The following is a 27,565-nucleotide window of genomic DNA, read 5'->3' as shown; positions in this document are numbered from 1 at the left end:
GCGGCTTCTATAGTCTAACTGTGGTGAAATTCTTATGATTGGCTAATTATTATAAATCTCTATACCCGTAAAGAAAGTCGTTTAGGACTAAGACACGATCTTCAAAACCTAACTTTGACTCCTTGTTTTTATAAAAATATTTACCAAAAAGTGGTATATGTATATTTTTATGAAAGTATTTTTTCATATTTTTTATTTTCAAACTCAATAACTTAAAAGTTATTTATGTTTTATATTCCCAGTGTTTGATACAAATCTTGTCCAGAATAACTTTTTTTATGGCTATGGAGAGGGTATCCTTGAAATGTAGTAAAAATTTCATGCTCATTGGATAATGTATAACTTAGTTATGGATTTATTTAGGTTTATGCTTGTTAAATTTATACTTTATATATATCTAAGTTATACATGATCTAATGAGCATGAAATTTTTACTACAATTCAAATATACAATAATTAGCCCACCATAAAAATTTTACCACAATTAGAACATAGAAGCACCAGCTATAAAATATTCTAACTAATTACAGAAAAACTTTATACTAAAGCATATATATATATTTATATCATGTATTTACTGTGTAGATCTACTCATAGAGTCCAATAAAATTGAATTTTATATTTTATATTTTTTTTTATGATTTACTATGTCTTTTTTTATGATTTAATAGAAATAAATATAAAAAGAAAAATACAAAACCATCGTCATTCTAACGAAACCATAGTTCAAAACTGTTTGAGGGTTCTTTGATCTATTTTGAGAGTTTAGGAGGTAGAAAACTTAGTTTTATAGTTTACCGCTTAAGGGTTCTTTGATCAGTTTTGAAAGTTTAAAAGGATAGTTTGGAGGGTGAATTAGTCTACTCTAAATAATTTAAAAGATTATATGTAAACTTTTTTCCTATATATTTTTATCGTTAAAAATTTTCATGTCTTTCATTGAGGCATGATTCACGAGAGAAGAAAGGTAGGACCGTAGGAGTAGGTGCCTTGCCCTATTAAGGTCGCACGGACAAAATTCATAAAAGGCATCTGCGCCGCACCGAAACGAGATGCACATGCTCCAGCGGTGCCGCGCGGCCACCCGCCACCCGCTCCGTGCGACCGTGCGCGCCTCTACCGTCTGTCCGTCTGTGACTCAAACCGTCCGTGCATCGATCCATCCAAACTCTAAAGACCATCTTGAATTTTGTTTTGCGAACGAGACATTTGGAGTTTAGGCCCTCTCTCCATTCAGAAAACTTACATATAAATATTTCACCATTTGGTACTGGTAGCCAGTGTGGATTACTACTGGAACTGTCCAGTATTTGATCCAGATGGTTACAAAATACAAACACGTTTCGAGATTAAATTAGCCAGATAGCACCAAATCAGAAGGTGCTAATCCCGTTTGTATAATCCCCAGACCAGTTCCTTCCATTCCGTCCCTGGTCCCTGCCCACTGCCCAGCCCGGCTGTTCTTCGAGCTTCCCAACAATCTCTGCGGAGTAGGTCACCATCGCAAATCGCAAGCAGACGCCGGCCGAGACTCCCTTTCTCCCTTCCTCAGCTGCTGCTGACCTGCTGCTCCAGTGCCCCCACACGGCCACACACCCACTCCTCGCTCGAGGTCAAATGGCCCCCGCCGCAGCCGTCCTGAAGCGGGCCCACCTCGCTGGCGTCCACTCGTTGGCCCTCCGCCGCCGGCAGCCGGGGCCGCCGGACCGCGTCTCGGTGCCTTCTCTGGCGATCCCGTCGCCGCGCGTTTCTTGGCGTAGGTGCTCCACTCTGATCTAGAACCTCTCCAATCTTATGCTGTTGTACTGGTGTGAATGGATGATGCCTGGAGTCTGTTTGCTGTAGCAGCTTCGGAAACTCCTCACTTGATGGTTTGATTCGTTTCGTCTCCCAATTGATTGGTGATATCGCCGTTGTGTCAAAAGAACAGAGCTTTGGACTTGTGGGTTCAACATGAGGATTGAAAAAATTGTGATGTTGTTTCTGTTTCTTTTGTACAAGCAGAGCAGGGATCTGGAGTGGTTGCTAAGAGGCGCTTCTGGGCGAGTGCGAGTGGTTCCTTGGCGAAAGATAACACTGGGGAGGACGCGGCATCGCCTTCTCAGGTGCCGTTCCGATGCGGGCTTGCAGTTTCTTTATGCCTTAGCTAGTGGGCTTCTGGTCTCGGGATGGTCACTCACTATCTGCTTTTTACACTTTGGATTAAAGCTACAGGGAGTGGAGGAGAGTAAAGTAGATTTGTTGAAGATTTTGAAGAGTGCTAACTCCATTATTCCCCATATAGTGCTGGGGAGCACAATTCTCGCGGTGGTGTACCCTCCTTCTTTTACATGGTTCACTACCAGGTCTGTCATGCAAGTTTTTGCTCTTTGTCAGTCCAAATTCAGTTATCGATCTGTTAGCATGGAATCTACATCGTTGGATCAATGGTCAGTTGAATGTATCTTTCAGCTACACTTTAGCAGTATATGAAAGAGGTGGTACAACAAAGCCCTGTTTGGCTTCCTTTGGCTTTGGACACTTATCTCCCCCTGATGACAGTATCTAGGACCATTTCGTTGGACAGTTACTTTTTCTTGAACTTATTTCTTGATTGTTCTTCCAGTCCCATACCATAAGTAAGGAATATAGGGGAGGACGTTTACTCAGAAGTATGCATATAATTGATACCTGAAAAGGCATTTAAAATTATGTGTTCATCCATACTAATCACCATCTTTCCGATCTCTATATGGTAATGCTTTCTGGTTAGGTCTCTGGACTATAGGAATCCTCTTGGTTTATGCTCACTGATAAACTCTGATGTCCTTTCTGTAATGATTAATCATTAAGCTTATAAGCTTGGCTTTTATTTGTGCAATTATATAGTTTCATGTTTGTGTCCATAGCACAGTGTTCTATATTTGCACCTGTTATTTACATTTCCAGGGGGTGTGTTATTATTGCAGGTATTATGCACCAGCGTTGGGGTTCTTGATGTTTGCTGTTGGTGTAAACTCAAGTGTTAAGGATTTTATTGAAGCAATAAAAAGGCCAGACGCTATTGTTGCGGGCTATATCGGACAGTTTGTCATCAAGCCTTTGTTGGGATTCCTTTTTGGTACTCTTGCGGTCGCAGTTCTAAATCTTCCAACCGGTCTAGGTAAGAAAGTGATTCATGCATTTTTATATGCTTTAGAAGGAGCATTGCAGAAATATGTGGTGAACTCTGCCGTGAACTTGTCTGTAGGTGCTGGTATCATGTTGGTTTCATGCGTGAGCGGAGCACAGCTTTCAAACTATGCAACTTTCCTGACGGATCCACATATGGCTCCTCTCAGCATTGTTATGACATCATTGTCAACAGCTACTGCAGTTTTTGTCACCCCAACATTATCTTACTTTCTTATTGGGCAGAAATTACCTGTAGATGTCAAAGGGATGATGTCCAGCATTGTTCAAATAGTTGTTGCTCCAATTGCTGCTGGATTGCTTCTGAATAGGTATTCCTTTCATTGCTTTGAACTGAAGTATAGGAGACAGCTGTGCTAGATTGAACAGTTCCCTTACTATATTTCTGATCTTTGGCACCCACTTTGAGTAACTTATGTTTTCAGGTCTAAATTCATGTTTTTTTTAATATTACACAGATTCCTTCCAAGGCTCTGTGCAGCTATCCAGCCATTTCTCCCTCCGTTATCAGTGTTTGTCACTGCTCTGTGTGTTGGCTCACCATTGGCAATAAATATCAAGGCTGTTTTGTCGCCATTTGGATTAGCCATAGTGCTGCTCCTTTTTGCATTCCACACCTCATCTTTTGTAGCTGGTTATCATCTTGCTGGTACTTGGTTTCACAAGTCAGACGATGTAAAGGCACTACAAAGGACAATATCTTTTGAGACAGGTGACGTGCTCTCCTATCACATGAGGATATGTTCTTTCCAATTTGTTTTGTTGTCTCACCAGTATATCTCTTGATGCAGGAATGCAAAGTAGCCTCCTTGCTCTTGCTTTAGCAAACAAATTCTTCCCAGATCCACTAGTGGGTGTGCCTCCAGCCATATCGGTATGTGAACTTTTACCATCCACTAGCCTGTTGCAGATTTATCTCTTACAAATGGAACTTTCTTATCAATCTGACATTAAGCTTGGGGACAGCCATGGATAGGTCAATACATGGTTCCACGGTATTAACATCTGTCCAGCAGATAAATAACTTATTACTTCGACCCGATTCGCGTGAAACTTCACCTCTGGGCTTAGAAATCAACACAAACTCTGCAAAAGAGGGGTTGATTCTGTTTTGTCTGCAGAGAGATTAATGAGGATCTTACCATTGTTCACTTGATTCATTTCTGCAGGTTGTGTTGATGTCCTTAATGGGATTTGCTCTTGTCATGGTGTGGTCCAAGAAAACAGAAGCCTAATAACCCAGTTCAAATCGAAGCAACTCTCTTTGTTTCTGACATCGCCATAACCCGTGTTGAAATTTAGTCAGCCTAACTGATCCCCATGGATAGCAATTTAGGAAGGTTGATCATTGGTCAGGATTGCTGCAAAATGATCATCGTGGCATACAATCTGTCTCTCACTATTTATATCTGGTCTTGGTTCTGTCGAACTAAGATTTCTAGTGGCCTGAAATTTCTTTTGAGGAATCTAGTGGCCTGAATTCTTGGATGATGTCGAAAATCCCATGTGAAAAAACCTCTCTAGGGCTTGACTGCACTCATATCCACCTCAATCCACGTGTCTTGGAGTGGATTGAACACACATCAGATTGAGGTGAATACATGTATAAAGCCAAACAAAGGCTTATGGATTTGTTGAGATGGGATGCATGAACGGGCCTCGTCTCCCTTAGATTGTGAAGAAACCCCCGCTGATTTTTTGGTGGTTGACTAGTTTTCCTGAATCAATCGAGTGCTGCTGTTTCTGCTCTTATCTATCTAGACTAGATAGAATTTTCATGGTTCAAATATGAAACTCGTGCGCGCCCCTTCTTTCCATCTGAGTGAGCTTGCAAGTAAGTGTTTTTTTTCACTAAATTATCTTCCAATTTACATTTCTTTTTGAATCATGCCGGCATGCCGGTAACGGGGTTCAATTTCTGGCCAGTTGTCATAGACTCATAGGGTAGATTGTCTCCGACTGCTGTTCATCAAACGATATCAGTTCTCGCATGATTCGTCAGAATTTTTCGTATTCAACTGCACCTCGATGACAGCGTTACAGGAATACGAGTGACCTACACATATGGTTGCAGCTATACACATGTCCATTGTCCATTTGAGTATCTCCATCGGTGATCCTTAAATCAGGACCGGATTTGAGACCTCCCTTTCTTTTTCGAACCTCAAATAATTGATTAGACTCCTGCACTAGTCTCCAAATTTGAGCCCTTAGAACGCATCTACAAGAGTTTAGTAAAACAACTTCCTATTTTAGTAAAAAGAGAAAAAGTCTTCTCCAACAATTTGATAAAAGAGGTACTTAAAATAAAAAAAAATTATTAAATATCCTCCTTAACTCATAAATTTGTAAAGTAGAGAGAACTTTGTATCCCTCTAGTAAAACATATGATCGGCTCTAGTAAACAAAAAAAACAACAAATAGATGTAGACCTTATTATAATTTTTAAATTTTAGAAAGCTATTATAGGATACTGTTGGAGAATTTAAAGTTGCTATTTCTTTTATTAACTTGCTAGATCTATTAGTTTACATGCAAATTATACCAAATTTCTGAAGATACTCTTAGAGCATGGTTAATAATAGAGTCAAGTGGTTGACTATAAGTCAAATTATAAGAGTCAACCTATATATAAGTTTATATTTTTTTTATCTACAATATTTCTTTATTATTAGATGTTTTTGTTCTTTTTCCTATTTCTCTCGCATACATCTCTATTGGAACCAACTAATGTCTATGTTTAGGTGCTTATATGAGAGCCAAACTCTCTTCTCTCCTTCTTCTCTTTTCCACATTATTAGCAAAAACATTAATTAGCTTGGCTAAGCTGCGTGCTCTTACATTCATAATAGGGCCCAATTGTCAGCGGAATACAATTTCTTTTCTTTTCTTTTTTCTCTGTTTCTCTTCTCCCCTCGTGCCGTATCCCTCACCAGCGACTTGCCGGGGTTCGGGTTAACGCCAACCGCACGCAGTTCCCCTGCGTCCCATGGCGTCCCTCCGCCTCGTGGCAACGCTAGCGCCCTCCGGTCCTCCTCCGCCACCTCGACGTGAGCGCCGGAGACCGCCCTCCGCAGTCCGTCCGACGGGTGGGGTGGGCCTGGCGGTGGCGGCGGCTACCGTGGCCACGGTCGCGGCGGCGGCCGCCTCGCCGCCGGCGCTCGCCGCGCTGTCCGAGCCGGCGAACGCGCTCTCGCTGCCCACCTGGGCCGTCCACGTCTCCAGCGTCGCCGAGTGGTACCGCTTCTCTCTGCTACCGGCTGCCTAGCGATTGCTCCCGCGCCTGTAAGCTCTGTGAGGACTGAATGTCTGAATCCAATCCCTGACGGGGATTTGCGTTGCAGGGTGACGGCAATGTGGCTGGTTTGGGACTACGGGGAGAGGACGGGGCTCAAGGGTTGGAAGGGCCTCTCGTGGGGGATGGTGAGTGCAAATTTCGTCAGAGCTTTTAGATCTTTGCTAAGATATCGTTTGCTGAAGAAATGTGTGGTGGTTCTTGTCTATCTGCCTGTAGAACTACAGATTGCGATGTTTTGAGATTTTGGGTAGGAATGGTTCACTTTAATGTTATCTTGAGCAGAATAAACTTGTGTGTGTTTCTTTTGTTTGCAGAACTATGCTATTTAGGCAGTTCATATGTTCATAAATTTTCAACTGTTTTGTCACTGCTCATGTGATGTTTTGTTGACTGAGACTGACAAATCTTTATTTCTGTCGAATAGGTTCCACTTCTTGGTGGAGCAATGTGTGCTTGCACGTGGCATTTCTTCTACAACTCAGAATCTCTGGAAGTAAGATATTTCCTTGAGTTATGTTTGTTGTTTGCTGATATGATTATCACTTACCTGTTCCCATTTTTTTTAATGTTCTCAATTGTGAGATGCCATTGTGTCCCTGGCTTACTTAATGAAACTTAGGTTAGTGTACACCAGCAACCATTTTCATATATTCTTTTTGCTGAGATCCTTATGCAGTCATGTTTTACTATTTTTTGTGATAACATAATTTTAAATTTGATAAAAGCACAGTAGGGGATCAAACTCCTGTTTTCTTCTTCAAAAAAAAACCTTCATCTTTTTCATAAAAATAGACAAAAGCACAATGCAATACAATCCGTATTTGAAACAGTTCTTTTGCTCGTATTGTTTGCCTTGGTGAAAGTGGTTTTCTTTATTCACAGGTCCTTGTTGCCCTTCAAGGTGCTCTGACAGTTATTGGTAACATAACAATGTGCATAGCTGCATACCGCATCTTCAAAGCATCCCAGGAAGGCTCAAAAACTTCATAGGCTGCAAGATTTGATCTTACAACCGGTTTGAGAAGGTAAATGAGGTGTGCACTAGCTTTTCTCCGACATGGATGAGAATGGGGAACTATTTGACTGCTGTTTAGCCATTAGCTAAAAGTTTCTTAGAAAGGATTACCTTTCAACAATATGCACCCTCTGTTGTAGTATTATTTGCCTTATTTCTCAGGGGTAAGATAAAAGACAATGTTTGGAACTCAGTCATATTTTGCTTCACTCAGGAATGTTCTTTATTTGTAGGGATGCTACACCTCATTTGAAAATTGACATTGCTGAGAGCCTGAGAGGATGGTAGGAGAGGAAACAGATAGAAGGTTGATTGGCTTTACCTTCTGAAACATGATTGTGACCGTGTTGAAGGAAAAACAGAGCTGCAACTCTCCTGTAAATGCCTGTGAAAATCACCCTGAATTCGTTTACAGCCTCAGATAAGCAGAATCCATTCACTCGATACAAAGAGATGGCACTCAGTACGCTACAGTTTCGAGCACTGAATGTTAGTACCATGATACCATCTCCACCACTGCAAAACCCTGTCCCCGCAAGCTCATCCGTTCATGGCCATCAAACCAATCCTGCCAAAAAGGCATCAAAGTACCTGCTCTCTATCTCGAGGTGCCACTGGCACGTGGCCTCATGATGCTAAACCCTGAACACAACATGAACGTCGCTGTTGCCGGACGAGGATCGCACGTGTATGTATGCATGTATGTGTTCACGGATCATGGCGCATCTACCTAATGTGATCCCATGATTCACATGCGCATTGGTGAACCGGGTTCATGCGGGGGGCCAGTGTCAATGGCGAAAGCTGCAGCAACGATGGATGATTCTGTGTTCTGTCAATGTGTGCAGGGAGGTCAAGCGTCGGAATGAAACCTCCACTCGGCAAAGATATGCATCAAATGAGTGGACGCAGGACCGGGATTGGGACCCGGTGGGGGGGACACGCGTCGCGCATCGGTGAGCGTCTGGGACGGCATCGGACGGTGCAGATCCAGAGCACAGGTGCTGTTGATCTTGTGGTGTCAAACGCAAATTCTTGTGTACCTCCTTGGTTACGTTATGTGTGTGTAATGAGTGCAACTTTTGGCCAAAGTTGGGGGGCAGTGGCCCAAAGTGTCTTCCCTGCTCCAAGTTTTTTCTCGAGAGATTCTCGCTTCCATGATGGTCCTTGACGCAGTAACAGGGGGCTGAATGGCTGCTGCTTGGTGACTGGTTTCTGGGTGAGAATGGCGTGGAATGAAGGACATCTCTCATGGAAACTTGGCCTCCCAAGTTGGCAGAAACTGTGGTGGTGACCGACAGATCATTTTCAGGCCTGCGATAGATCAAATGGGAATTCCTTCCCACAGTAGACTCTGTTGGAACAGTGCAGCGAGAGTTCTGAATGCAGACGGCAACTCGCATGTTTGTTTGCAGATAGGGGGAGGTGAGGACGTGAGGTAAAAAAAGGCGCTGGGGAGGCATCATTCTGGCGAAGAAACCGCACGAGCAAAAAGGATGAGATGCTCGAAAGCGAATTTGACCTCCCCGTGCCTTGCTCTTGCTTGCACCATCGAGTACCACGAAAACTCTAAAGCTTCATCATGCAATGCAAGCAAAGCACCCGGCCCAAGAAATCAATAATGCAAGCATGGCCATTTTGCTTTTTTTGACGTGTATATTTACCAATGCAAAAAAGAAGTTACACACACACACACACACAGAGAGAGAGAGAGAGAGCACAATTATTCAGCCAATTCATTTTCAAATCTGGGAGCTTCCTGCAGAAACCCAAATGATTCCCTTTATTTGTAGTCTTCTCCTCCCCAACCTAGCTACTCCTGTCAAAAAGATCGTGCTGTCTCGTCGCCGATCCATCCATACTCTCTCATCGATTTCTCCACGCCCCTCTCCTTTTTTTCCCCGATGGAAATATGCTGCTAAATGATTAGCGCCCGGAAGATCCATTGTCCCATGCCATGCCATAGTCCATGCTCCATGATGGAGGAGGAGCTAAGCTAGCTGCCTCCGTCTCTCTCTCGGCTCACTCACATGCGTCATGTCAATGTGTGCATGCACCACCAAACAAAAACCTAAAGCTACCACCACCAAAGCCCCGAGACGAGGGGATCGGAGGTGAGATGAGATGAGATCTCTCTTCTTTATATATAGCCTTAAAGCCCTTAAAACACTTCGTCTCGAAGTCACTGAGCTCCACCAAAGAATCTACTAGTAGCTAGGAGCAGCAGGCGTACGCCACCCACATACAGCAACATGTGCTCCGGCTCCTCCTGGTCCTGGAGCAGCAGCAGCAGCAAGAAGCACCCGTCTCTTGTTGTCGTCAACCTCGAGCGGCAGCTGCGGAAGACGACGACGTCTCATGTCTCAGTTGCCATCAGGAGAAAGAGGTAACTGATTAGCGTGCTCTGTTCAAGTTTCTCAAGCTTCCTCTGCTCAAATTGCAGCAGCAGCAGCAACAGTTCCTGCAATCACACCACATGTATGCAGGCTGAGGCTGAGGAGGTTGAGGTTGAGAGCCGGAGCAGAGGCCATGGAGATGCTGAACCTGAAGCTCTACCTGGAGAACCGGTGCATCCTCGCCGAGAACGAGAGGCTCCGGGAGAGGGCCACCGCGCTCCGCCGCGAGAACCTCGCGCTGCTGCAGAACCTGTCCAAGACGGCGGCCGTGCCAGAGGCAGGAGCAGGAGCTGCGTGAGATTGCTTCCTCGGCTCTGCCTGCCTGCTGAAGATGAAGTAGCTAGCTTGCGTCCCCTCTCGTTGGTGCATGTGCTAGTTGTGTGGACACTGGACAGGACAGTGAACTCCTAGTTATCATCCATCTGCTTGGCTGCTGCGCCATGTCTGTGCTCATAAATCGCCAGGTTTCCTGGAGCTCTCTTGGTCTTGGGTGCTCTGTGCCATGGTGTTTGTACATTATAAGTGCGCGGATTAACTAGATTTTGTTGGCAACTACTACTGACTCTTTTGGGTGAACTGGGCAAGGAAATAAAAGCAGCTTTTTTTTTATCATAAGAACACGGTCAAGTTAACTTCCTTTTGCTACAAAACAGAAAGAGGCAATGCAAGGAGCCAAGGATGATTTGCTAAGCTTTATCAACTCTTTCAAATCAAAGAGTTAGTTAGATCAGGAATGAACCTTTCCTGCCTTTTCTCTTGCTGCAAAGCTATAGACTTTCAGCATATCTAGGCATGATGAGGACCACAACCCCTCGATGCTTTCTTCACCTATCTGCCCTTTTTCTTTGACAAAAGGCTAGGCAATGCAAGATCCATTGATACGTGTTGTGACAATGAGCCTGTTCTTTCAACAGTGTTTTTCTCGGAGACAAATCAGCGAACAGTACTTTTAGCCATAACTTTTCAAACAATCAAACCAGCTCAATATATATGCACACAAGTATATCCAAAGCATGCACCAAACTTTCCCAGAGTCTGTTCTGAAATAACACTTTCCCAGAGCCAGAGCCTACAAACCAACAGCAGATAGATAGCAGCCCCATTGGGCAGTTGGGCACATTCTCTGCAACACCGCGCTGGACAACAAGATCAATAGCAAGTTATGCTAAAACATAAAAACATCAACTACGGCGAATCCATCTGAACTTCGAATAGAATGATTAATGAATAGCTGCAGGATTTCACGCATCCGCATCTACAGAATATGTTGTGGCCCACAATTGACCCCCTTTAATTCGCAACACAAATGTACCTAAAAATGATTTTAATAATTCTAGCGGAAAATTACAGAGACTAAAAGTTTGTACAACACAGAATCCACCCAGGCATTACCAACATCCAACAACCAATGAAACCAAATAGCTTTGCAAGAAACCACAAAAGACGGAATATCCAACTGCTGTTGTTCTAAAACCTAAGAAGAAACGAATATCCGGGAACACAAGGTATCCCTTCATGAATCTGCAGTATGAGTGACCTTCAACCATGTGCTGGGCCGAACAGGTCTGTGAAATCTCCTTAATGGTTCCACTGCTTCTGCTGAGCTTTGAACTGCTCTGATTCCTGTTGCTGCTGCTGCTGAGCCTGCTGGGCGTCTGATGGCTGCTTCTGCTGTAGCTGCAGCAGCTGCTGTTCGAGAATCTGGCGGTTCATATGATGATGTGAACCGTTCGGCACATGAGGATCACTGGCCTCACCAGCAATTTGTTTCAGACGATGCACTTCTGCAGTCAGTGCTTCATTCAGAGCTGGATACAGAACCATGTACCAATGATAAAATCAGTAGTTGAATAGGCCAAAGAAACAAGTTTGCAATGTAAATACCATGGAAAAATAAGGTCCATTATTTTTTCGAATATGCAGGAGATCTGCATATCATTGCATTAGCACTACACACCCCCACTGTTATGAAATTACATACACGCCAGTTAGTTGAAAACAAAAACAACCCAACCTGTAGCAAAATAAGGTCCATGAAGACACAAAAAATACATAATAATGACCATGAAGCCCGATAAAAAACATTGAGATCCTAACACATGGATTATGAAAACAGGTAAAACTAAAGTTTGCAGCACAAACCAATAATATTGAAATTATCAGGGTTCAAAATTTCGGCGAAATTCCGCTGAAATTTCGCGAATTTCGGTAATTTCAGTGGTGGCCGAAAGAAAAATCCGAAATTTTATTATATACTAATACATGTGCTATATAACTTTAGACTCATATTTTCTATTGTTTATATTACATATTCTTCTATTCAATAGATGTGTAATCATAAATCATATTGATACTTGTTTAGATCTAATTTTTTAAAAAATAAAAACATACTTCATGTGATAGTCTCTAAAAAAAATTCGGCGAAATTTCGGCCGAATTTCGCGAAATTCGGTAATTTCGGTGGTGGCCGAAATTTTTGCGATAACGAAATTAAAAACCTTGGAAATTATTTTGTTAGAACATTGATGCTATTCATTCAATTATTTAAATTACTAAAACATACATAGGTCATGTTAGGGCAATTTCAAGAGACTCTCTGTATCCTTCCTAATTATTAGGAATAGAGATTTTGATGAAAAAACATCCTCCAACAGCTTCTTTAATTGGATATCCAATAACTCTCTAAACGTCAATTTAAAGAGGGAGTTTAAGAAAGACTCTTGGGGAAGCTCTCAGTGGACTATACAGTCAATTAGAGAACGATGAGGTAAAGCAATAGCATGGAATGCCAGGTCTAAGTTGAAGACACTGGGAATAATAAGGACACTAAATAAGTAAATAAGCTGAACATATGCCAAGTCGGCAATGCTGTATTGGCATCGAAAAATCAAAAGAAATGCATTCAGACTTATTCCAACCTGCTCATAACACTAGGTTTAGGTTTACTCAATAACAATCTTCATTTTGTTCGTATTCTCTACATTCCCCTTCTATGGACTCGCTACTCGCTATTATACATGTCACCCACACCCCCTTCTCTGCGCACTTCAGAATGTAGAAACTGCCATAGATTTGGATGAATGAGAACAATCTTCATAGCTCAAGCCATGAATAAAAAATAGAAAATATTTCCTCAAAACAGATGCAAACGTAACATCTTTTTGAGAAAAAAGGAGCTTACAGTAACCCACTGATGCTAAAAAAAAAACTGTAACCCAGTAATGAAAATATTTACTATCTTCTGAAGGTTATAAAATACGTTTCAGGGAAATGGTAGAAGATTAAAAATCATATAAGTTGGGGAACTTATCATTTACAAATCATCATTTTTCTTAGAAAAGGTCTGCATCTAATGATCAGCCAATAATCACTGCAATTTACATTTGACACCTATTGAAAACGCACATATAAATATAGGAAAACATAAAATCCTATTTCTTGAGTTTTTTAATGTGCAAAGTTGCACATGCAAGTCCAAAATAAAAGAACAACTGCTCAGTGGAAAGCATGAGACTAGAACCAAAGAAAACAGAAAATAACGAGAGTTGAGAGCTATGTAGGTATTGTGTTAAGAGAAAACAGAAGCCAACATCCTTAGAGCATCTCCAAGAGTTCCAAAAATTTAGTTCACAAAGAAAGAAAACAAGCTTTACAACAAGAAAATATAAATCAGTCACCGATGGAACAGGAAAATGCTGATTCCAGAAAGGATGTACAACAGTAAATGTTTTTTTTTGTGGGGTGGGAGGCATAAACGTACCATCTTTCAGCTGTGCTTGCTGCTCCATTGCTTGCAGCCTGATCTTCATCTCACTGTTCATAGTTTTAAGTGCCTCACATTCCCTCTGCAAATAGATATTAAGCCAGTATAAAGCAGTGCCAAAACTTGGGCCAAGACCAAAAATGATCACCACATTCAGAGAACAAACAAACCTGCGACGATGCTGCTTTCGAAGATAGTGTGCTAGTTTCCATCTGCAGCACGCGAACCTTACGCTCAAGCTCACCCATGTACTTCACCTTGCGCTCCTTGGACTTTGCTGCCGAGATCCGATTAGCAAGAATCCTGCAAATTTTACCAGAAAAACACTCGATTTCAGCAAACCAAACCACTACTTGGAGGCTGGATCCTCTCATAAGATGAACTCCAGAAATAAAATTTGAACCTCTTGACCCTCTTAGGATCAGCAAGAGCGATCTCAGCGAGGCGATCATTGGCCATGATCTTCTTCATCTCAGACTCGGTGAACTCTCCGTTGATAAGTTCAGAAGAAGCAGTCGCAACCGCACTGCCCGATGCCCCACTTCCAGCGCGCGAGAGGCTGCCGCCGGCGACTGCCACCGGAGACGCAGGCGGCAGTCTCAGAGGAACCTGGCCCGGGCCTCCAAAGTTGAGATTGCTCATGATGCTGTCCACCGACAGGCTGCGGCAATGGCGAGGATGGCTAGCGCTGCTGCTGTCTGCGTTGCCGTTGCCGCTGCCGTTGCCATTGCCACTAGCCGCCCAGCTCTCAGCCTCATTCTCGCTGCTATCAGCGGGGCTCCAACCGCGTTGGCTGCTGCTTAGGTGGTCGTTCCTTTCGTTTTTGCTACCCCCGGACCCGGAGGAGACGAGCAGGTTCGGGTCCCTGTACGAGCGGAATAGCTCCTCGAGCACGGAGGCGTCCCTCGACCTGCTGTAGTCCCCAGCCGCAGGAGTCGTCATCGGCAGGGGCGGCAGCTGGTTCGGGCGCGAGAACCCGACGAGGAAATCGCTACGGGACCTCCGGTGCCCCGCCCCACGCGGCGGCAGGACGGACGCGGACGGGACTTGCTGCTCGGAGCCGCCAGGCGACGGCGGGGAACGCGGGACCGCCGCCGCCGCCCCCGCCGCAGGAGCGGTGGAGTACGGGAGCGGAGCTAGAGAGTCCACGGAGAAGAGCGGCGGCTTCGGGAGCGACCGAGCGAGATGCGATCCGGCGCCCGGCGCGGGTGGCGCGAGCGTCGGCAGGCTCTGGTAGGTGCTGAAGGCCGAGAAGCCGGAGGAGCTGGACGCCAGGCGGGGCGGCGCCATCGGCGGGAGGAAAACCGTCGGCGCAAAGCGGCGTTGGTACTGGGAGGCGAGGTCCATGGGGAGCTGGGGCTGTGTCTGTGGCGGGGGCGTTTGGGGCGCCTGACCGCTCGTCATCGGCGAGAGGAGGCGGCCGCGGCGAGCGGGATCGGCGGTCCTGTCCTCGTCCATGGCGGCGGAGGGGTGGGGTTGAGCCGGAGCCTAGGGTTTAGGAGGAGCGCGTCGCGAGGGGGGGAAGGTGGGGACCCGGGAATATTACCGGCGGCGAGGTTTTGTGACGGCGAGACGAGCGAATGCGAACGCGGAGGCAAGCGAGCAAAACGTGAGGGCGGGGGAACGGGTGCGGTGCGGTGCGCGCAAAAGGAAAGGCGCGTCGACGAGAACGGAAAGTTTGCTGTTTGCCTTTGGCTTCACGCACCACTTGGGCTTGGTGGGCTTTCCTTTCCAGCGCTGCTTGCCATGGCTGGGCGGCCCGAAAGAGTGACATGGGCTTCGCGATCACGTGAACTCCATGGCCACTTTTTTTTTTGAGCCTATAGGTGAAGCCCAAACATGAGGCAGGCCTGCAGCAGCAGCAGCCTGTTCAGCTCGTTGGCAGTTGGCACACGTTTACTACATACATACTCGTTCATCTTCATCTCATATCTATACTAATGGCCACTTGATGTATAGTATAACTTCATTTCCGTATGACTTTTGGAGTATTACTGATAAATCATAGAAAGTACAGAAACGGATCAATTGGATGAAGATGCAGTTCCACGCTTAGAAGTTGTTCTTGTTACATTTCGGTCCTGTTGGTTCCTTCTAGAGTTCTAGTAGCTTGTGCAGTTCTGCTAGTTTAGAAACTTAAAACTTGGGGTGTGTCTAGTTTCGTTACTGGTTGGTCGTGGTGTAAGCTGGTAACGCCACTTTTCAGTTTATATCTGTTACTTGTACTTTGTGGCTTTATATAAAAGCAGGGATTTCCTCTGTAAGAAAAAAGATGAAGGCTCGCTGTAAGTTAAGAGTGTGGTAAAAAAAGGCCCGGTGTATGAGAATGAACCAATGGTTGCACCTTTTTTGAGAACGTAAACTTGAAAGATGTACTCCATCGTTGTGAGATGATTGGTTTCGACTCAAAAATCACCCCATTTGGATTATGAATGGAGGACATATATAATAAAAGGCTTCTACAAGGTTTTAACGTGTGGTTGGCCAGATACCCATCGAACTGGGTCAGCTTCATCCATCGGAATCGATTGTTTTGGGCCCAATTTGATCCTGAATTTTCTAGGCCGAGGGTTGTGCCACCACCTCCCTAAAGTATACATTATTATGGATCCATAAACGTAGGCACAGCATTGTCAGAAGAGGGGATAAATCATGTGGAGACCAGAGGTTGCACCTTAATGCGTTGTTCGGTTAATCCCCTTCCAATCAGGCTTTGTTTGGTTAATCTTCTTCTCAAGTGGATTGAAGGGAACCGATAGGGATTTTAACTTGTACAGGGGATTTAATCATCTTCAACCCAAGGCCTTGTTCGCCCAAACCATGGAGATTGGAGGGGGGGGGGGGGGGGGTGTTGAGAAGGATTTTGACTTAGGCCTTGTTTGGATGTAGTCGGATTCACATCAATCCACATGTGTTGGGGTGGATTAGAGTGGAACTTGAACTAAATTCCACCCCAATCCACTCCAACACATGTGGATTGAGATGAATCCGACAACATCCAAACAAGGCCTAAGGGGATTTAATCCCCCTCAATCCCTCCCAATCCCCATGGATTTGGGACAAAGCGAACAGGGCCAATCCCCTCCAATCCTTACTAAACCCAACAAGGCCCAAGTTAGCATTGTCCATTATGCAATGATTTAGTGAAGATGAAGGATAACAATAGAGAAAATGGTTGGATCCACCTCCCCGAGTCAATTGGTTCATGATGTTTGTGTTTCTTTGCCCTAGGTGTGTGTGCATCATCTTCCACTAGTAGGTTATCGAGGTATAAACCATATGTAGTGGCTGTTTAAATTTCGTCCGCACGCTGCCACACCGCTGTTGTGGCAGTGCCAAAGAGTGACATGGAAAATCACCGCCACAACTGTAAGAGAACACGCTGAAATGAACTAAAATATTTGTGGTGTGCCTAAATACCAACCAAACAGCTCTCCTTTTTTTTTTCCTGTGGTCACTGAAGCTGAGGCATAGCGAGTTAAGACTGGCAACCAAAAGTATTGTACTCATGCTCAAAGATGGCCTAAACCTCTGAATTTCCCTTGGGTCATCGGGCACTTTCCAACAACAGGTTATAGTAGAGGTATAAACCAGTCCATATTGTATTCATGTTCAAAGATGGATATGGCTCTTGGGCCATCGCATATATTGCATGTGATGTTGATGAAATCGTGTGTATGGGAGGTTTATTTCACTCTCTCTGTAGAAAACCCAGATTAGCCATACTACACTACACCTTAGCATGCATCTCTCTCTCTCTCTCTCTCTCTCTCTCTCTCTCTCTCTCTCTCTCTCTCTCTCTCTCTGAAGGATTAGCATGCATCACTCACAGCACATTTTTCTTATGGAGAATACCCGGCCTCTGCATCCCACAGCTTCTAAAGGGAAAATTATAAAGGGTAAAGAGCACACTTAAATATAGAGAAATCAAATGCAAAGTCTATTATTGTTTCGCTGTCCATTCTTAGCGAAGATGTCCAAGATGACAACGTCACAGCATATAAACACAAACAGAACCTAGCTTGAGCTTTCGTTAGCAACACTGAGTTAGAACTTCATTGCCGTAGAGCATATACGGAAACAAAGGAAGTCCCATTTGGAACATAACAACAATCTCAATGCGGTTCACTATGATGACCTATACGACTGTACATCGAAAAACATGATATCTCTCATCTCGCCATCCAACAAGCTAATAACATCCCAACCTGAATGATCAAGATCCTGTGCACCTGATACAAAAACTTTAACAGCACCTTGGACCTCGATCCAGCTACAGCCAGGTGATTTCTTGATGCCATACTCAGCCATTGCTATTCGCACCCGCTCAGCCTGGTTCCACTGCCCAGTGGCGCAGAATAAGTTGGACAGCATGACATAACCCACGTCTCCCGCAGACTTGGTCGCCACCATGTCTTTCACTGCCTTCCTTGCAACACTAAAATTCAGGTGTTCCAAAGAGCATGCGCTAAGCAGAGCTTCACGTATGTCGCTGTTATGTGTCTGAATCATTTCTGAATAACGATCCAGCATCTCCATGGCCTTTGTAATGTTCCCTGATCTCGCATACATGTCAAGAATGCAAGACAGATGCTCTGGCTTTGGCTGAATTCCATGAACAGACACCATCAACTCGAAGAAGGTTTTCCCATGCTCCAGAAGACCAGAGTGGCTACAGGCTGTGAGTAAGCCTGTAAATGTCACCTCATCGGGGCAGACATCATGGGATTTCATGCTGTCGTACACCACCAGTGCTTCATTGGGCAATCCATTTATAGCAAATCCGAACAACATTGTGTTCCATGAGACCAGGTCCTTGTTGACAATGGTACTGAACACATTAGTACCACCCTCCAAATCCCCGCACTTGGCATACATGTCTATCAAGCTGTTGGCCACATACAAGTAGGACACAAACCCGCTTTGGAACACCCTACAGTGGACCATCCTTCCACTTGCTAGAGATGCCGCAGTAGCACAAGCATGCAGCACAGCCCCAAATGTGAAGTCATCCGGATGGATGTGTTCGTGTGCCAACATCTCGACAAATAGAATGAGTGCTTCATCAGCAAGGCCGTTCCTTGCAAGTCCTCCGATCATTGCAGTCCATGAGATGACATTGGTCTCAGGTACACTTCCGAAGAGAGAAGTGGCTTTTTCTACACAGCCAAGCTTCATGTAAGCATCAATCAGTGAATTCCACGATACAATGGTCTGCACCTCCATGGACTCAAAGATCCGCACGGCATCATCAAGTAAACTGAATTTAGTATACAGGGAAATCAGAGAGTTACTGACCTCGGCCATTGCATTCCATCCACTCTGCACTACAATCTTGTGAATTGCAGAGCCAGCAGATGGGTTGGCCAGCTCGGTGCAAGCATCAACAAGAATGCAGAGTGTTGCATCATCACAGGTGAGTCCCGCCATTCGCATCTTGTTGAAGAGAAGCAAGCAGTGGTTAGCATTGCCGCTGCGTGAATATCCCATAAGCAACGTGTTCCAGGCGACATTGTTTCTGTTGGGCATTTCATCAAACAGTTCCTGTGCGAGCCTCAAGTCGTCCGAGGCGACATAGGCATCCAGGAGCGAACACCAGGACAGCGCATTGCGCTCGCGCATCTCACCGAAGGCGCGCGCGGCGTCTTCCGCGCGGGCGCACTTGGCGTACATGGAGATGAGCGAGTTGCCCACTGGAAGCAGCGCCCGCAGGCCGACTCGGAGGAGGCGGGCGTGCAGCTGCGCTCCGGCGGTGGGGCTTCGGAGTGCCGCGGCCGCGGAGAGTGCAGCGGTGAGCGAGAACGCGTCTGGCGCGGGCGCGCGGGAGAAGAGCGCGAGCGCGTCGCGCGGCTGTCCGGCGCGCGCGTAAGCGGTGAGCATGGCGTTCCAGGCCACGGCGTCGCGCCGCGGCATGGCGTCGAACACGGCGCGCGCGGAGGCCGCGTCGCCCGCGCGGCCGAGGGAAGCAATCCGGGAGGTGGCGGCGACGAGGCCGGCGAAGGGCCCGCCCCCCGCCGCCATGCTCTGCTACCCGTGCAGCCGCGCGACCAGCGGCATGTGGGCTTAGGCTCATCAAAAGTTTGAGTAGGCGAGAGAGAGGTTGGCTGGTTTGCGTTGTGTGAACTGCCGTTCAAAGTTACTCTGCGCAACAATTTCTTGAAACTTTGTAGAAAACCATTTAACAGGAATATAGAATTTTAAAAAGACCAACTTTTTAAACAGGATCAGACTGACCCTGGCCAAGTGATGCTACCTTGCCAGTATCGGAACTCTGAAGGAATGGAGAGGTGCTTTCTGCGTTACTACTAACAAAACAGACTGGTTCACTGAAATAATGTGGTTCTTGCGTATTGCAAGTTGAAAATCAAATAAAGAATCGTACATACATTACATAATGTTAATACATTATGTTTCTTACAGTCAACACAGAATATATACACGGCATAATCCGTATACAAACAAATTGGTGGAAGAGGGCACAAATATTTCCAGATTGGTGGAAATGAGCAAAGATTTCCACCATCGTATATCTTTGCTTCATATAAACTATTGTTGGGCACGATAAGATTGTTGAACATGCCACTTCATGCAGATATTAGGCCACCAGGAAATGTGAAGCCCTCCTCCCCATTTTGGGATAAAAGATTACGGCACGCGTAGAAGACAGCCGAGTGGAACCCTGAAGGGTTGTCTATAAACACAAAATGTCCACTCTGCAGCACATGACCACTAAAGTTTAGTCCTTGAACCAGTATTGTAAAATTGCAATTCGTGACTATGCAACATTGCCAGCATGGAAAGTTTACCTGTGGCACCCTGATTATTTCACAAGGAACTTTCATGTCCTTCCGTGCTTGCTGAGCCCCTTGGTAGTTCATCCAATCTTCCTGACCATATATGAAAGTAGTCGGCACTTTCCAATCGGATGCGCTGTTGCAAGTTAAAGGACAATAAAACATCATGATACATCAAGAGACTCCATTTACTCCAAATGAGATGATGATTTCATTAGTTTGGACAAGTTGTTGCGTCTAGAATTAACCACCCCAATTGAAGTGATAATTTAGTTTGGACATGAAAAATATTTTATAGATATCATGCAGGCCCGCATCTCTGCTCCTGGATATTATTTACAAAAAGATGGAATTCCAAGACTTCAAGAGACTAAATATTGTATTGTGAACGATCATATCAGAGAACAGTTAATCATAAGTAGATAAGTATAAGAAGCTAACCACTGCAGAAGAGGTTTCCTTGCAAATGCCCCGAAGGAAAATATATATTTCAAGCACAGCTCTCCACTAGCTTTGGCAGCTAAGGTATGGTAAATATAATCTTCATACATGACAAAACAACAATAAGGTTCAGAGCAAGTATAATAAGAAATAACACATTTAGTGCGTTAGCTATTAACCAAAAAAAATACCTGTCAACAATGTTGATTCTTGATCTGTTAGTATATCACCAGTTGAACGTGTACCAAACCTGGCACTGGTATATCTTTGTACTAGACCTGGACCCCAAGGGCCCAATCCTCTGTTCGAGAAAAACAGATAAACATCACAAAAAGTAGGAGCACCTACCAAAAAAAAAAAAGAGAGCATTGATCTTTGTTTTTGCAACAAAGCCTCACATATTTTTCCCATTGGAGCAATCGAGTGTGCTATCAGAATATATTTAAAAAAATAAATGGCTATCACATATCAAATAAATGGGTACCAACTCTTTCAAAAATAAGTCTGCTATCAAAATATATTTCATAGTGTACCTAACCGAATCTTATTTGATATTGTATATGTTTATGCATTTTTCTACTTGGCCAAAGCCATAAAACTATAAAAATTTAACTTAGGGCAAAGCTAAAACAACTTACAATTTGGAATGGAGGGCAAAACAACAAATAGAGTCACATAAAATTTTAGTTTGTAATATGTAATGCTTCAAAAAGAAAGAGAATAAGTGCACTAAGCTTAGATTACCTAATAACTCTTTGGGGAGTAAAATTGGACTCCCAAAGATGATTCACTAGCATGCCTTTCCATGTTGCTCGAAACTTGGTTAACCACTCAGAGCTATGGTCTGTTTCTGACGAGAAGCCAGCAGGACCAACCAAAACTAAGTGCTGAATGTGTTCAGGGTGCTGAAATATGACTGAGTTGTTAGTGATGATTGGCATAAATGGAGACACTGGATGTGGTAAATGTTTTAGGAACATACCTTTAGGGCATACTTTGCCGCAACATATCCTCCAAAGGAGTGACCAAGCAATATAAAATTACTGAGGTTCTTGGCCTTGCGCCACTCCTCAAAAGAATCTATGAACCATGCCTCAGTTTCTGTTTACAAACACACCCATAAGAGAGGCAAAAGATTTTAACTTGTTACTACACCACTCATAAGCATATGAGAAGAACTGAATCGATATATGAATTTGGTGGAATAAAACTATTTAGGCTTCATAAAATGGTTAAAACCACTAAGATTTCATAGAAAATAACATATCAAAATACCACCAGAAAATTAGAGAACATGGCATGATAAATGATGCAGAAAGTTAAAAGCCAATGACAGTTGTGGGTTATCAGTAACATGATAAAAGAACTAACATCATATCTAAACTTGTGCAGGTAAAGAATGAAGTATCAACCTTCGGTACTTTTACATGTGAAGTCAGGTCTGCTTGAACCACCCCAGCTGCAAAAGGAATGAGAAACGTCAATGCTATAGTGCCATCAAATGCATCAGAGGAAGATAAAATGAGAATGGACGGCGCTAAACCATATGCCATGACATTTTAAAATTTATAAGGACCAGTTATTTTATAATTAAATAAAGTCATTTTTTTCTTGATTGCGATAAATCCACTACTGATTAAAGACCTATAGTGATCAACAACAAAAATTATTCTGTGCCATTTTTGTCAAAACTTACCCAAGCTGATCAATGGCAATCACCCTAAAACGACTTGCAAGGGCGTCAAAGTTTCGAAAGAAGAACCCCTGTGAAGCTCCATAGCCATGGACCATAACCAGGGTGGGGGCGTTCTCCTTGCCATCAAATGTTACAGTATTAATGAACCTTGGTTCATCACTCGCTGACCTAAACCATCTTACTTTTGACCCAGGTGGAGCTGAGCCAATGTTGACTTGTTCCTGGACATACCCAGTTCTGTAAAGACAAAATGAAAGGTGTGTCATGTACCAGCAAAATACAAAAGAGAAACGCATGTGTATTTCCTACCTCACTCTTTCACACACCTTGCAACATTTCATTATAATCAGAAGCAACCGTGTGCTTACAACCACTAGGTTCAGATGAATGAGAGTACTTAAGTGACAATGTTATGATTTTTCTTTTTTAGAAAACTTACAGGTATGATTTTGAGTCCCCAACATTTCAGTTAGTAGAACTCATAAACTGTTTGCTCGATAACTTTGCAGCTTCGCATTTAGCTAGCAGTTAATTTCAGCACTAATAGCAGATTGCAGTGAAACAGCAGCAATAGCCCAGTCAGACTTCATGAAATGGCAAAGGCACGCAATAGTCCGCAACATTTCAGTTATTTTATTCTTAGCCGGGCTAGGCTACAGATGAACCAACAACCGATCGCCGAATTAGCACCGGCGCAAATGCAATGTATTTCCAAGCTAAGCGATCGTGCATCTATTCCGGTCAAGAGCCTGAACTTTGTACCAATTGACACGCAATTTGATAAAGAGTACTCTTTGATGAACTGATGGGCGAAATGAACTAGCTAGCTGTACCGCACCAGCGAAATGAAAAAGCCTGAAGTACCAAATCCACACAGTATTCAGCTGCTACTTTGCTAAAATTGGAGGAGGGGGCGAGGTCGTACTTGACTATCGAGAGGAGCCGCTTCTCCGCGGCGATGATGCGATCCGTGGAGGTGGGGATCCACCGGAGCGCGCTCGGCCACACCCGCGCCCACCTGGACCCCGCTTGCGCCGGCGCCGGCGCCGCCTCCGTCGTGGCCGCGACCGCCGCGGAGGCCGAGGCCCGCCTCATCTCCTCGGCTGCCATCCTGGTCGTCCTGGCGACGGCAGCGAGGCGCATACGACGCGCACGTTTCCCTTTCCCCCCCCCACACTTCCTCCTCCTCGACTGATGATGCTCCTGCAGTCTGGAGACGTCAGGTCTGCTCTGCTCGTGCTTTTCCGGTGCGACCCCGCGCCCGTGCCCGCGTGCCGAGCCGTTCGGTTCGGTAGCGTAACCGGCTAGCTTTTTTTTTGCCGTGTTTTTAAAGGGAAGAAAGGGAACAGAGACACGGGCTGGTTCGCCGTTCTCGCCTCCGCGAGCCGGAGCCGACGACCGCGCATCTGCAGTGCAGCGGCGGCCTACGTCAGGGCGTGCGTGGTGCCGTGGTGCGCCACATGCCGCGTGGGGTGGGGTCTGGGATTGGAGCGCAAGCCACCAGGGGAGGGAGGGGAGCACCGGAGCAGCGACTCCGCGAGGCCGGTCGGTCGTCCCGTCGGGCCTTTTGACCTGCTCCGGCTTCTGGAAAGTCGGCGGCGGAAACGTACGGGACGGCTTGCGCGAGAGATGACGGCAGCAGGTATGGCCGAGCCCGAGCGGCCGGCCGGTCGCTTTCAGATCCATGGAGAAATCAAACACAAAATCATGCAAAATCACGAGAGCGGGTGGAAAACGAGTTAAATCAGAGTAGGAGGAGAAGAGAAAGAGGGTCTATTTGATTTAATCGCCATAAAAAAAAAGGGGGTCTATTTGATTCGCTCATCGTGCCTGGAGTTGCCTGGCCACTTGGGCAGGCAGCACGCCCGATTTTTCCGTTTCTATTTTTCTTGATTGATCTGAGATCTTCTTGTTTATGCCCAGATGATATGGCTGCAGGGTTTTTTTTTTCTATACAGATGCATCTCTCTACGATAATAATCAGATCGATTTTCTTGTAGCATGTGAGACTCTAGTATTTTTTTAGCATGTGCGTACATAGATGATTTCTCTCTATGATAATCAGATCGATTTTTTAGCATGTGCGTACTGACATCCAATGGTGGCCTTGTTTAGTTCACCCTATCTCCTACTCTCCTATACAACTAAAAAGAATAAAAGGAAGACATTTTTTTCGTGCGACATTTGTTTGGTGTAACCTCAGCGTTCTCTCCCCTTGCGATCCCACGGCGCGGCTCCACGGACGAAATTGAAGGAAACACAAAAGGAAACGTACGCCTGTCTCCTTCATCGCGATCAGCGCGTCTCCTCCTCCGTGCGACCACCGATCCTCCTCCGTGCGACCCCGCTCCACATCCGAGCACCTACGTTTGAGCTCCATCATCAGCGCAACGACTCGGTGCAATCCCCACTCAACACTCGACGCTGCAACGGACCATTGCGCCGTCGCCAAGTCGCTGCTGCACCAGACCACTGAACCACCGTGTCCAGGCCAAGTCGAGGAGGCCAGCCGCGGACTCCAGCAGTCGCAGCAGCAACGAACAACACTGCGTCGAAGCCGACTTGCCGAGTAGAGGCACTGGCAAAGCAGGCGACGGCAGCGACGTCGTGACTTGCTACAAGCCGACGACAACCATCTTGCAGGCGGCGGCCGCCGGTAGCGGCAGGCAGTCCAGTGGATAGTGACGACAGGCGCCTCCAACTCCTCTGACCACTATAATCGCATTTCAAGAACTAATTCTTGAATCAGATTTGCGGACAGCCGCCGGCCGGCAGTTCTAGCAAGAGTCTCTGATGATTTATTCATCGACAAAATATCTTAAAATTTGCAATATTATTTATCATTTTTGTAGGATTAAACTTTCTTAAAGTTTCTACAGAGATTTCATATCTCTTTCATATGTTCTGAACAAGAATAAATATATAACTGTAAATATCAACCTATTATTCCATTTGATCTAAAGGTTGTGCATTGATACATGGAACACTTCAGCAACCAATTAAAAGGTATGTGTCATATACATAATCTTTGTTTTTTCATTTTTTTTGTAAAGTGTTTTTAGAACAACAACCATGTAATCCTAAAAATATTATTTACACAATTAACTTTTTGTATACCTTTCTAATTATTGTTTTCATTTGCTTAATATCTTGTCATAATATTCGTTTAGATATATAGTGATGGTATACAGAAAAAGAAAGCATGTTACTATAGTGGATGATAATATCCAAGCAGACTGCAAAAAAAGAAGAATTAAATGAATGCAGAAAAAAATAGAAACCAAAAATAAGAAAAGAAAAGGCGACGGAAGTGAAAATTATGACTAAAATGCCTGCATTTTAATCATTGATATTGCTCATGCTTATTTATCATTAAATAAAGGAATGATTTAATTTCCAACAGATTATATCCAGCATCTAAAGGAAACTTATCACTGAAATGCCCTGGTAATATATATTACAAGTTTTGATTTATCGTGTATTTTTTTGGTGAATTTTATGTGGATTTCACTGTTTCATTCCACTTGGGTCTGAGTTAGAGTGACAGCTTTGAGCTCTCAAAGTTTTCTTAATGAGTAACTGATCTTATACTAATGTCATTTAATTGAAAATGCGCTGTTCTCTTGTAGACCAACTTTGTTCTACTGTCCATGTTTGCAGTGCACTTGCAGTTGTACCTCAAATACCACTAATGCCTCAACCTGGGATCCTACACCTTGATTTTGCTATAGCAGATGAGTCACCATAAAAAATGTACTATTGCAGTCCCTGCTCATTTGGAAGAGGTCATTGAGTAGATAGCTTGTGGTCAGCCATGGACATAGACCATGGAAGAAGATCATTGTCATTGACTCATTGCTGAGAGTGTCTACCATGGAAGGGGAACAATGTAAACTCCCTGAGATTATAGCTGTTTGCAAAAAAAAAAAAGATACAAAGTTTGGAGATTCTTCTTGTAATTTTCTTTCAGAGTTCAGCGAAGATAAGCACTCAAGTGTGCAAAGTACACTCAAACAAGTGATGGTTACAAAAGTTCACATAACCACAGACATTTGTACTTTGGTTTACTGGTCAGGTGAATAGCCACATCGTACGACAAAAACATCATGTCATCGGTTTGCGGACCCTTGTGGTCCTGCCCTGGCACCCTACCCGTTTCATCTAAATGACACTCCCTATGGACCAACACGAATGGTTCTTTATAAAAATGCCACCTTACAAAATGAACAACGACATCGTTACGTCATGTCATCATAGTAGAAAACAATGCCCATGTTGATCGTCGCTCGCCTTCCACATCTATCATCTCCACTGCCTTCATCATGTTTGTGATCTTGCGACGTCGTGTTCTTCGTGACTGTGTTAATTTTATGAATTTTTTTTAGATTGAATGCCACTTTAACGTCGGTATTTAATTTTATTGTTATCTTATCGTGCGATCCATGTGTTTTTTTACAAAAGTTTAGCTGTCCCGTAGCAACGCACGGGCATGCTGCCTAGTAAAACTAAAAAGTTTTTAAGATTCCCTATCATATCGAATCTTTCGACACATATATGAAGTATTAAATATAGAATAAAATAAAAACTAATTGCACAGTTTAACTGTAAATCGCGAGACGAATTTTTTGATCCTAGTTAGTCTATATTAGACAATATTTGCCACAAACAAACGAAAGTGCTACAGTAGTAAAACCAAAATCTTTTCGCATCTAAACAAGGCGTAAGTACACATTTATCTTTGAAGGATTAGAAAGTGAGTGGCATATGTATATTGATTAAAGTAGTAACTCTATACACGTTACTTTAGAAAATGACGACCACAAAACAATGTAATTTTAGCATTTCGAGAAGTCAAAACTGTTTGAATTTTGAATAAATTTATATAAAAAGGTACTATTATTCTAGATGCAAAATAAATACCGTTAGGTTCGTTATAAAATATATATATTCATAATAAATTTATTTGGAGACATAAATGCTAATAGTATTTA

The 27,565-nt window shown here is 44.2% G+C and overlaps 6 protein-coding genes across 8 annotated transcripts; 3 read left to right on the top strand and 3 right to left on the bottom strand.

Annotated features, from left to right (window-relative positions):
- LOC110432559 (probable sodium/metabolite cotransporter BASS5, chloroplastic) lies at positions 1,334 to 4,923 on the top strand. Of its 2 annotated transcripts, none has more exons than XM_021453263.1 (8): positions 1,334 to 1,756; positions 2,005 to 2,105; positions 2,209 to 2,345; positions 2,949 to 3,142; positions 3,230 to 3,482; positions 3,630 to 3,883; positions 3,963 to 4,045; positions 4,341 to 4,923. In XM_021453263.1, the coding sequence occupies exons 1-8, from the start codon at positions 1,618 to 1,620 to the stop codon at positions 4,404 to 4,406; spliced, it is 1,227 nt and encodes a 408-aa protein (XP_021308938.1). In that variant the 5' UTR covers positions 1,334 to 1,617; the 3' UTR covers positions 4,407 to 4,923. The 2 variants fall into 2 exon arrangements, with proteins under 2 accessions (XP_021308938.1, XP_021308939.1); XM_021453264.1 differs by having other exon boundaries at positions 1,335 to 1,756; positions 2,215 to 2,345.
- LOC8054862 (ycf49-like protein) lies at positions 5,077 to 7,986 on the top strand. 2 transcript variants are annotated; one of them, XM_021453265.1, is made up of 5 exons: positions 5,077 to 6,408; positions 6,516 to 6,594; positions 6,894 to 6,962; positions 7,352 to 7,503; positions 7,718 to 7,986. In XM_021453265.1, the coding sequence occupies exons 1-4, from the start codon at positions 6,161 to 6,163 to the stop codon at positions 7,457 to 7,459; spliced, it is 504 nt and encodes a 167-aa protein (XP_021308940.1). In that variant the 5' UTR covers positions 5,077 to 6,160; the 3' UTR covers positions 7,460 to 7,503; positions 7,718 to 7,986. The 2 variants fall into 2 exon arrangements, with proteins under 2 accessions (XP_021308940.1, XP_002462684.1); XM_002462639.2 differs by having other exon boundaries at positions 5,834 to 6,408; positions 7,352 to 7,494.
- LOC8059021 (protein LITTLE ZIPPER 1) lies at positions 9,253 to 10,487 on the top strand. The gene is made up of 2 exons (XM_002462638.2): positions 9,253 to 9,870; positions 9,971 to 10,487. The coding sequence occupies exons 1-2, from the start codon at positions 9,737 to 9,739 to the stop codon at positions 10,176 to 10,178; spliced, it is 342 nt and encodes a 113-aa protein (XP_002462683.1). The 5' UTR covers positions 9,253 to 9,736; the 3' UTR covers positions 10,179 to 10,487.
- Positions 11,082 to 15,238, bottom strand: LOC8059020 (transcription factor VIP1). The gene is made up of 4 exons (XM_002460495.2): positions 14,047 to 15,238; positions 13,814 to 13,946; positions 13,641 to 13,725; positions 11,082 to 11,688 (listed from the first exon to the last, which is right to left on the bottom strand). Exons 1-4 carry the CDS (start codon positions 15,099 to 15,101, stop codon positions 11,459 to 11,461), a joined length of 1,503 nt encoding a protein of 500 aa, XP_002460540.1. The 5' UTR covers positions 15,102 to 15,238; the 3' UTR covers positions 11,082 to 11,458.
- On the bottom strand, positions 17,563 to 19,819 carry LOC8059019 (pentatricopeptide repeat-containing protein At2g36980, mitochondrial). The gene has a single exon (XM_002460494.2). It carries the CDS (start codon positions 19,662 to 19,664, stop codon positions 17,772 to 17,774), a length of 1,893 nt encoding a protein of 630 aa, XP_002460539.1. The 5' UTR covers positions 19,665 to 19,819; the 3' UTR covers positions 17,563 to 17,771.
- On the bottom strand, positions 19,976 to 23,889 carry LOC8054861 (probable 1-acylglycerol-3-phosphate O-acyltransferase). The gene is made up of 9 exons (XM_002460493.2): positions 23,500 to 23,889; positions 22,575 to 22,811; positions 22,291 to 22,337; positions 21,861 to 21,979; positions 21,623 to 21,783; positions 21,070 to 21,179; positions 20,879 to 20,978; positions 20,450 to 20,573; positions 19,976 to 20,356 (listed from the first exon to the last, which is right to left on the bottom strand). Exons 1-9 carry the CDS (start codon positions 23,715 to 23,717, stop codon positions 20,228 to 20,230), a joined length of 1,245 nt encoding a protein of 414 aa, XP_002460538.1. The 5' UTR covers positions 23,718 to 23,889; the 3' UTR covers positions 19,976 to 20,227.

This window comes from Sorghum bicolor, chromosome 2, assembly GCF_000003195.3.
Source record: "Sorghum bicolor cultivar BTx623 chromosome 2, Sorghum_bicolor_NCBIv3, whole genome shotgun sequence".
Taxonomy (NCBI): domain Eukaryota; kingdom Viridiplantae; phylum Streptophyta; class Magnoliopsida; order Poales; family Poaceae; genus Sorghum; species Sorghum bicolor.
The sequence above is the reverse complement of the archived record's forward strand: the minus strand, read 5'-3'. Positions and strand labels throughout refer to the sequence as shown.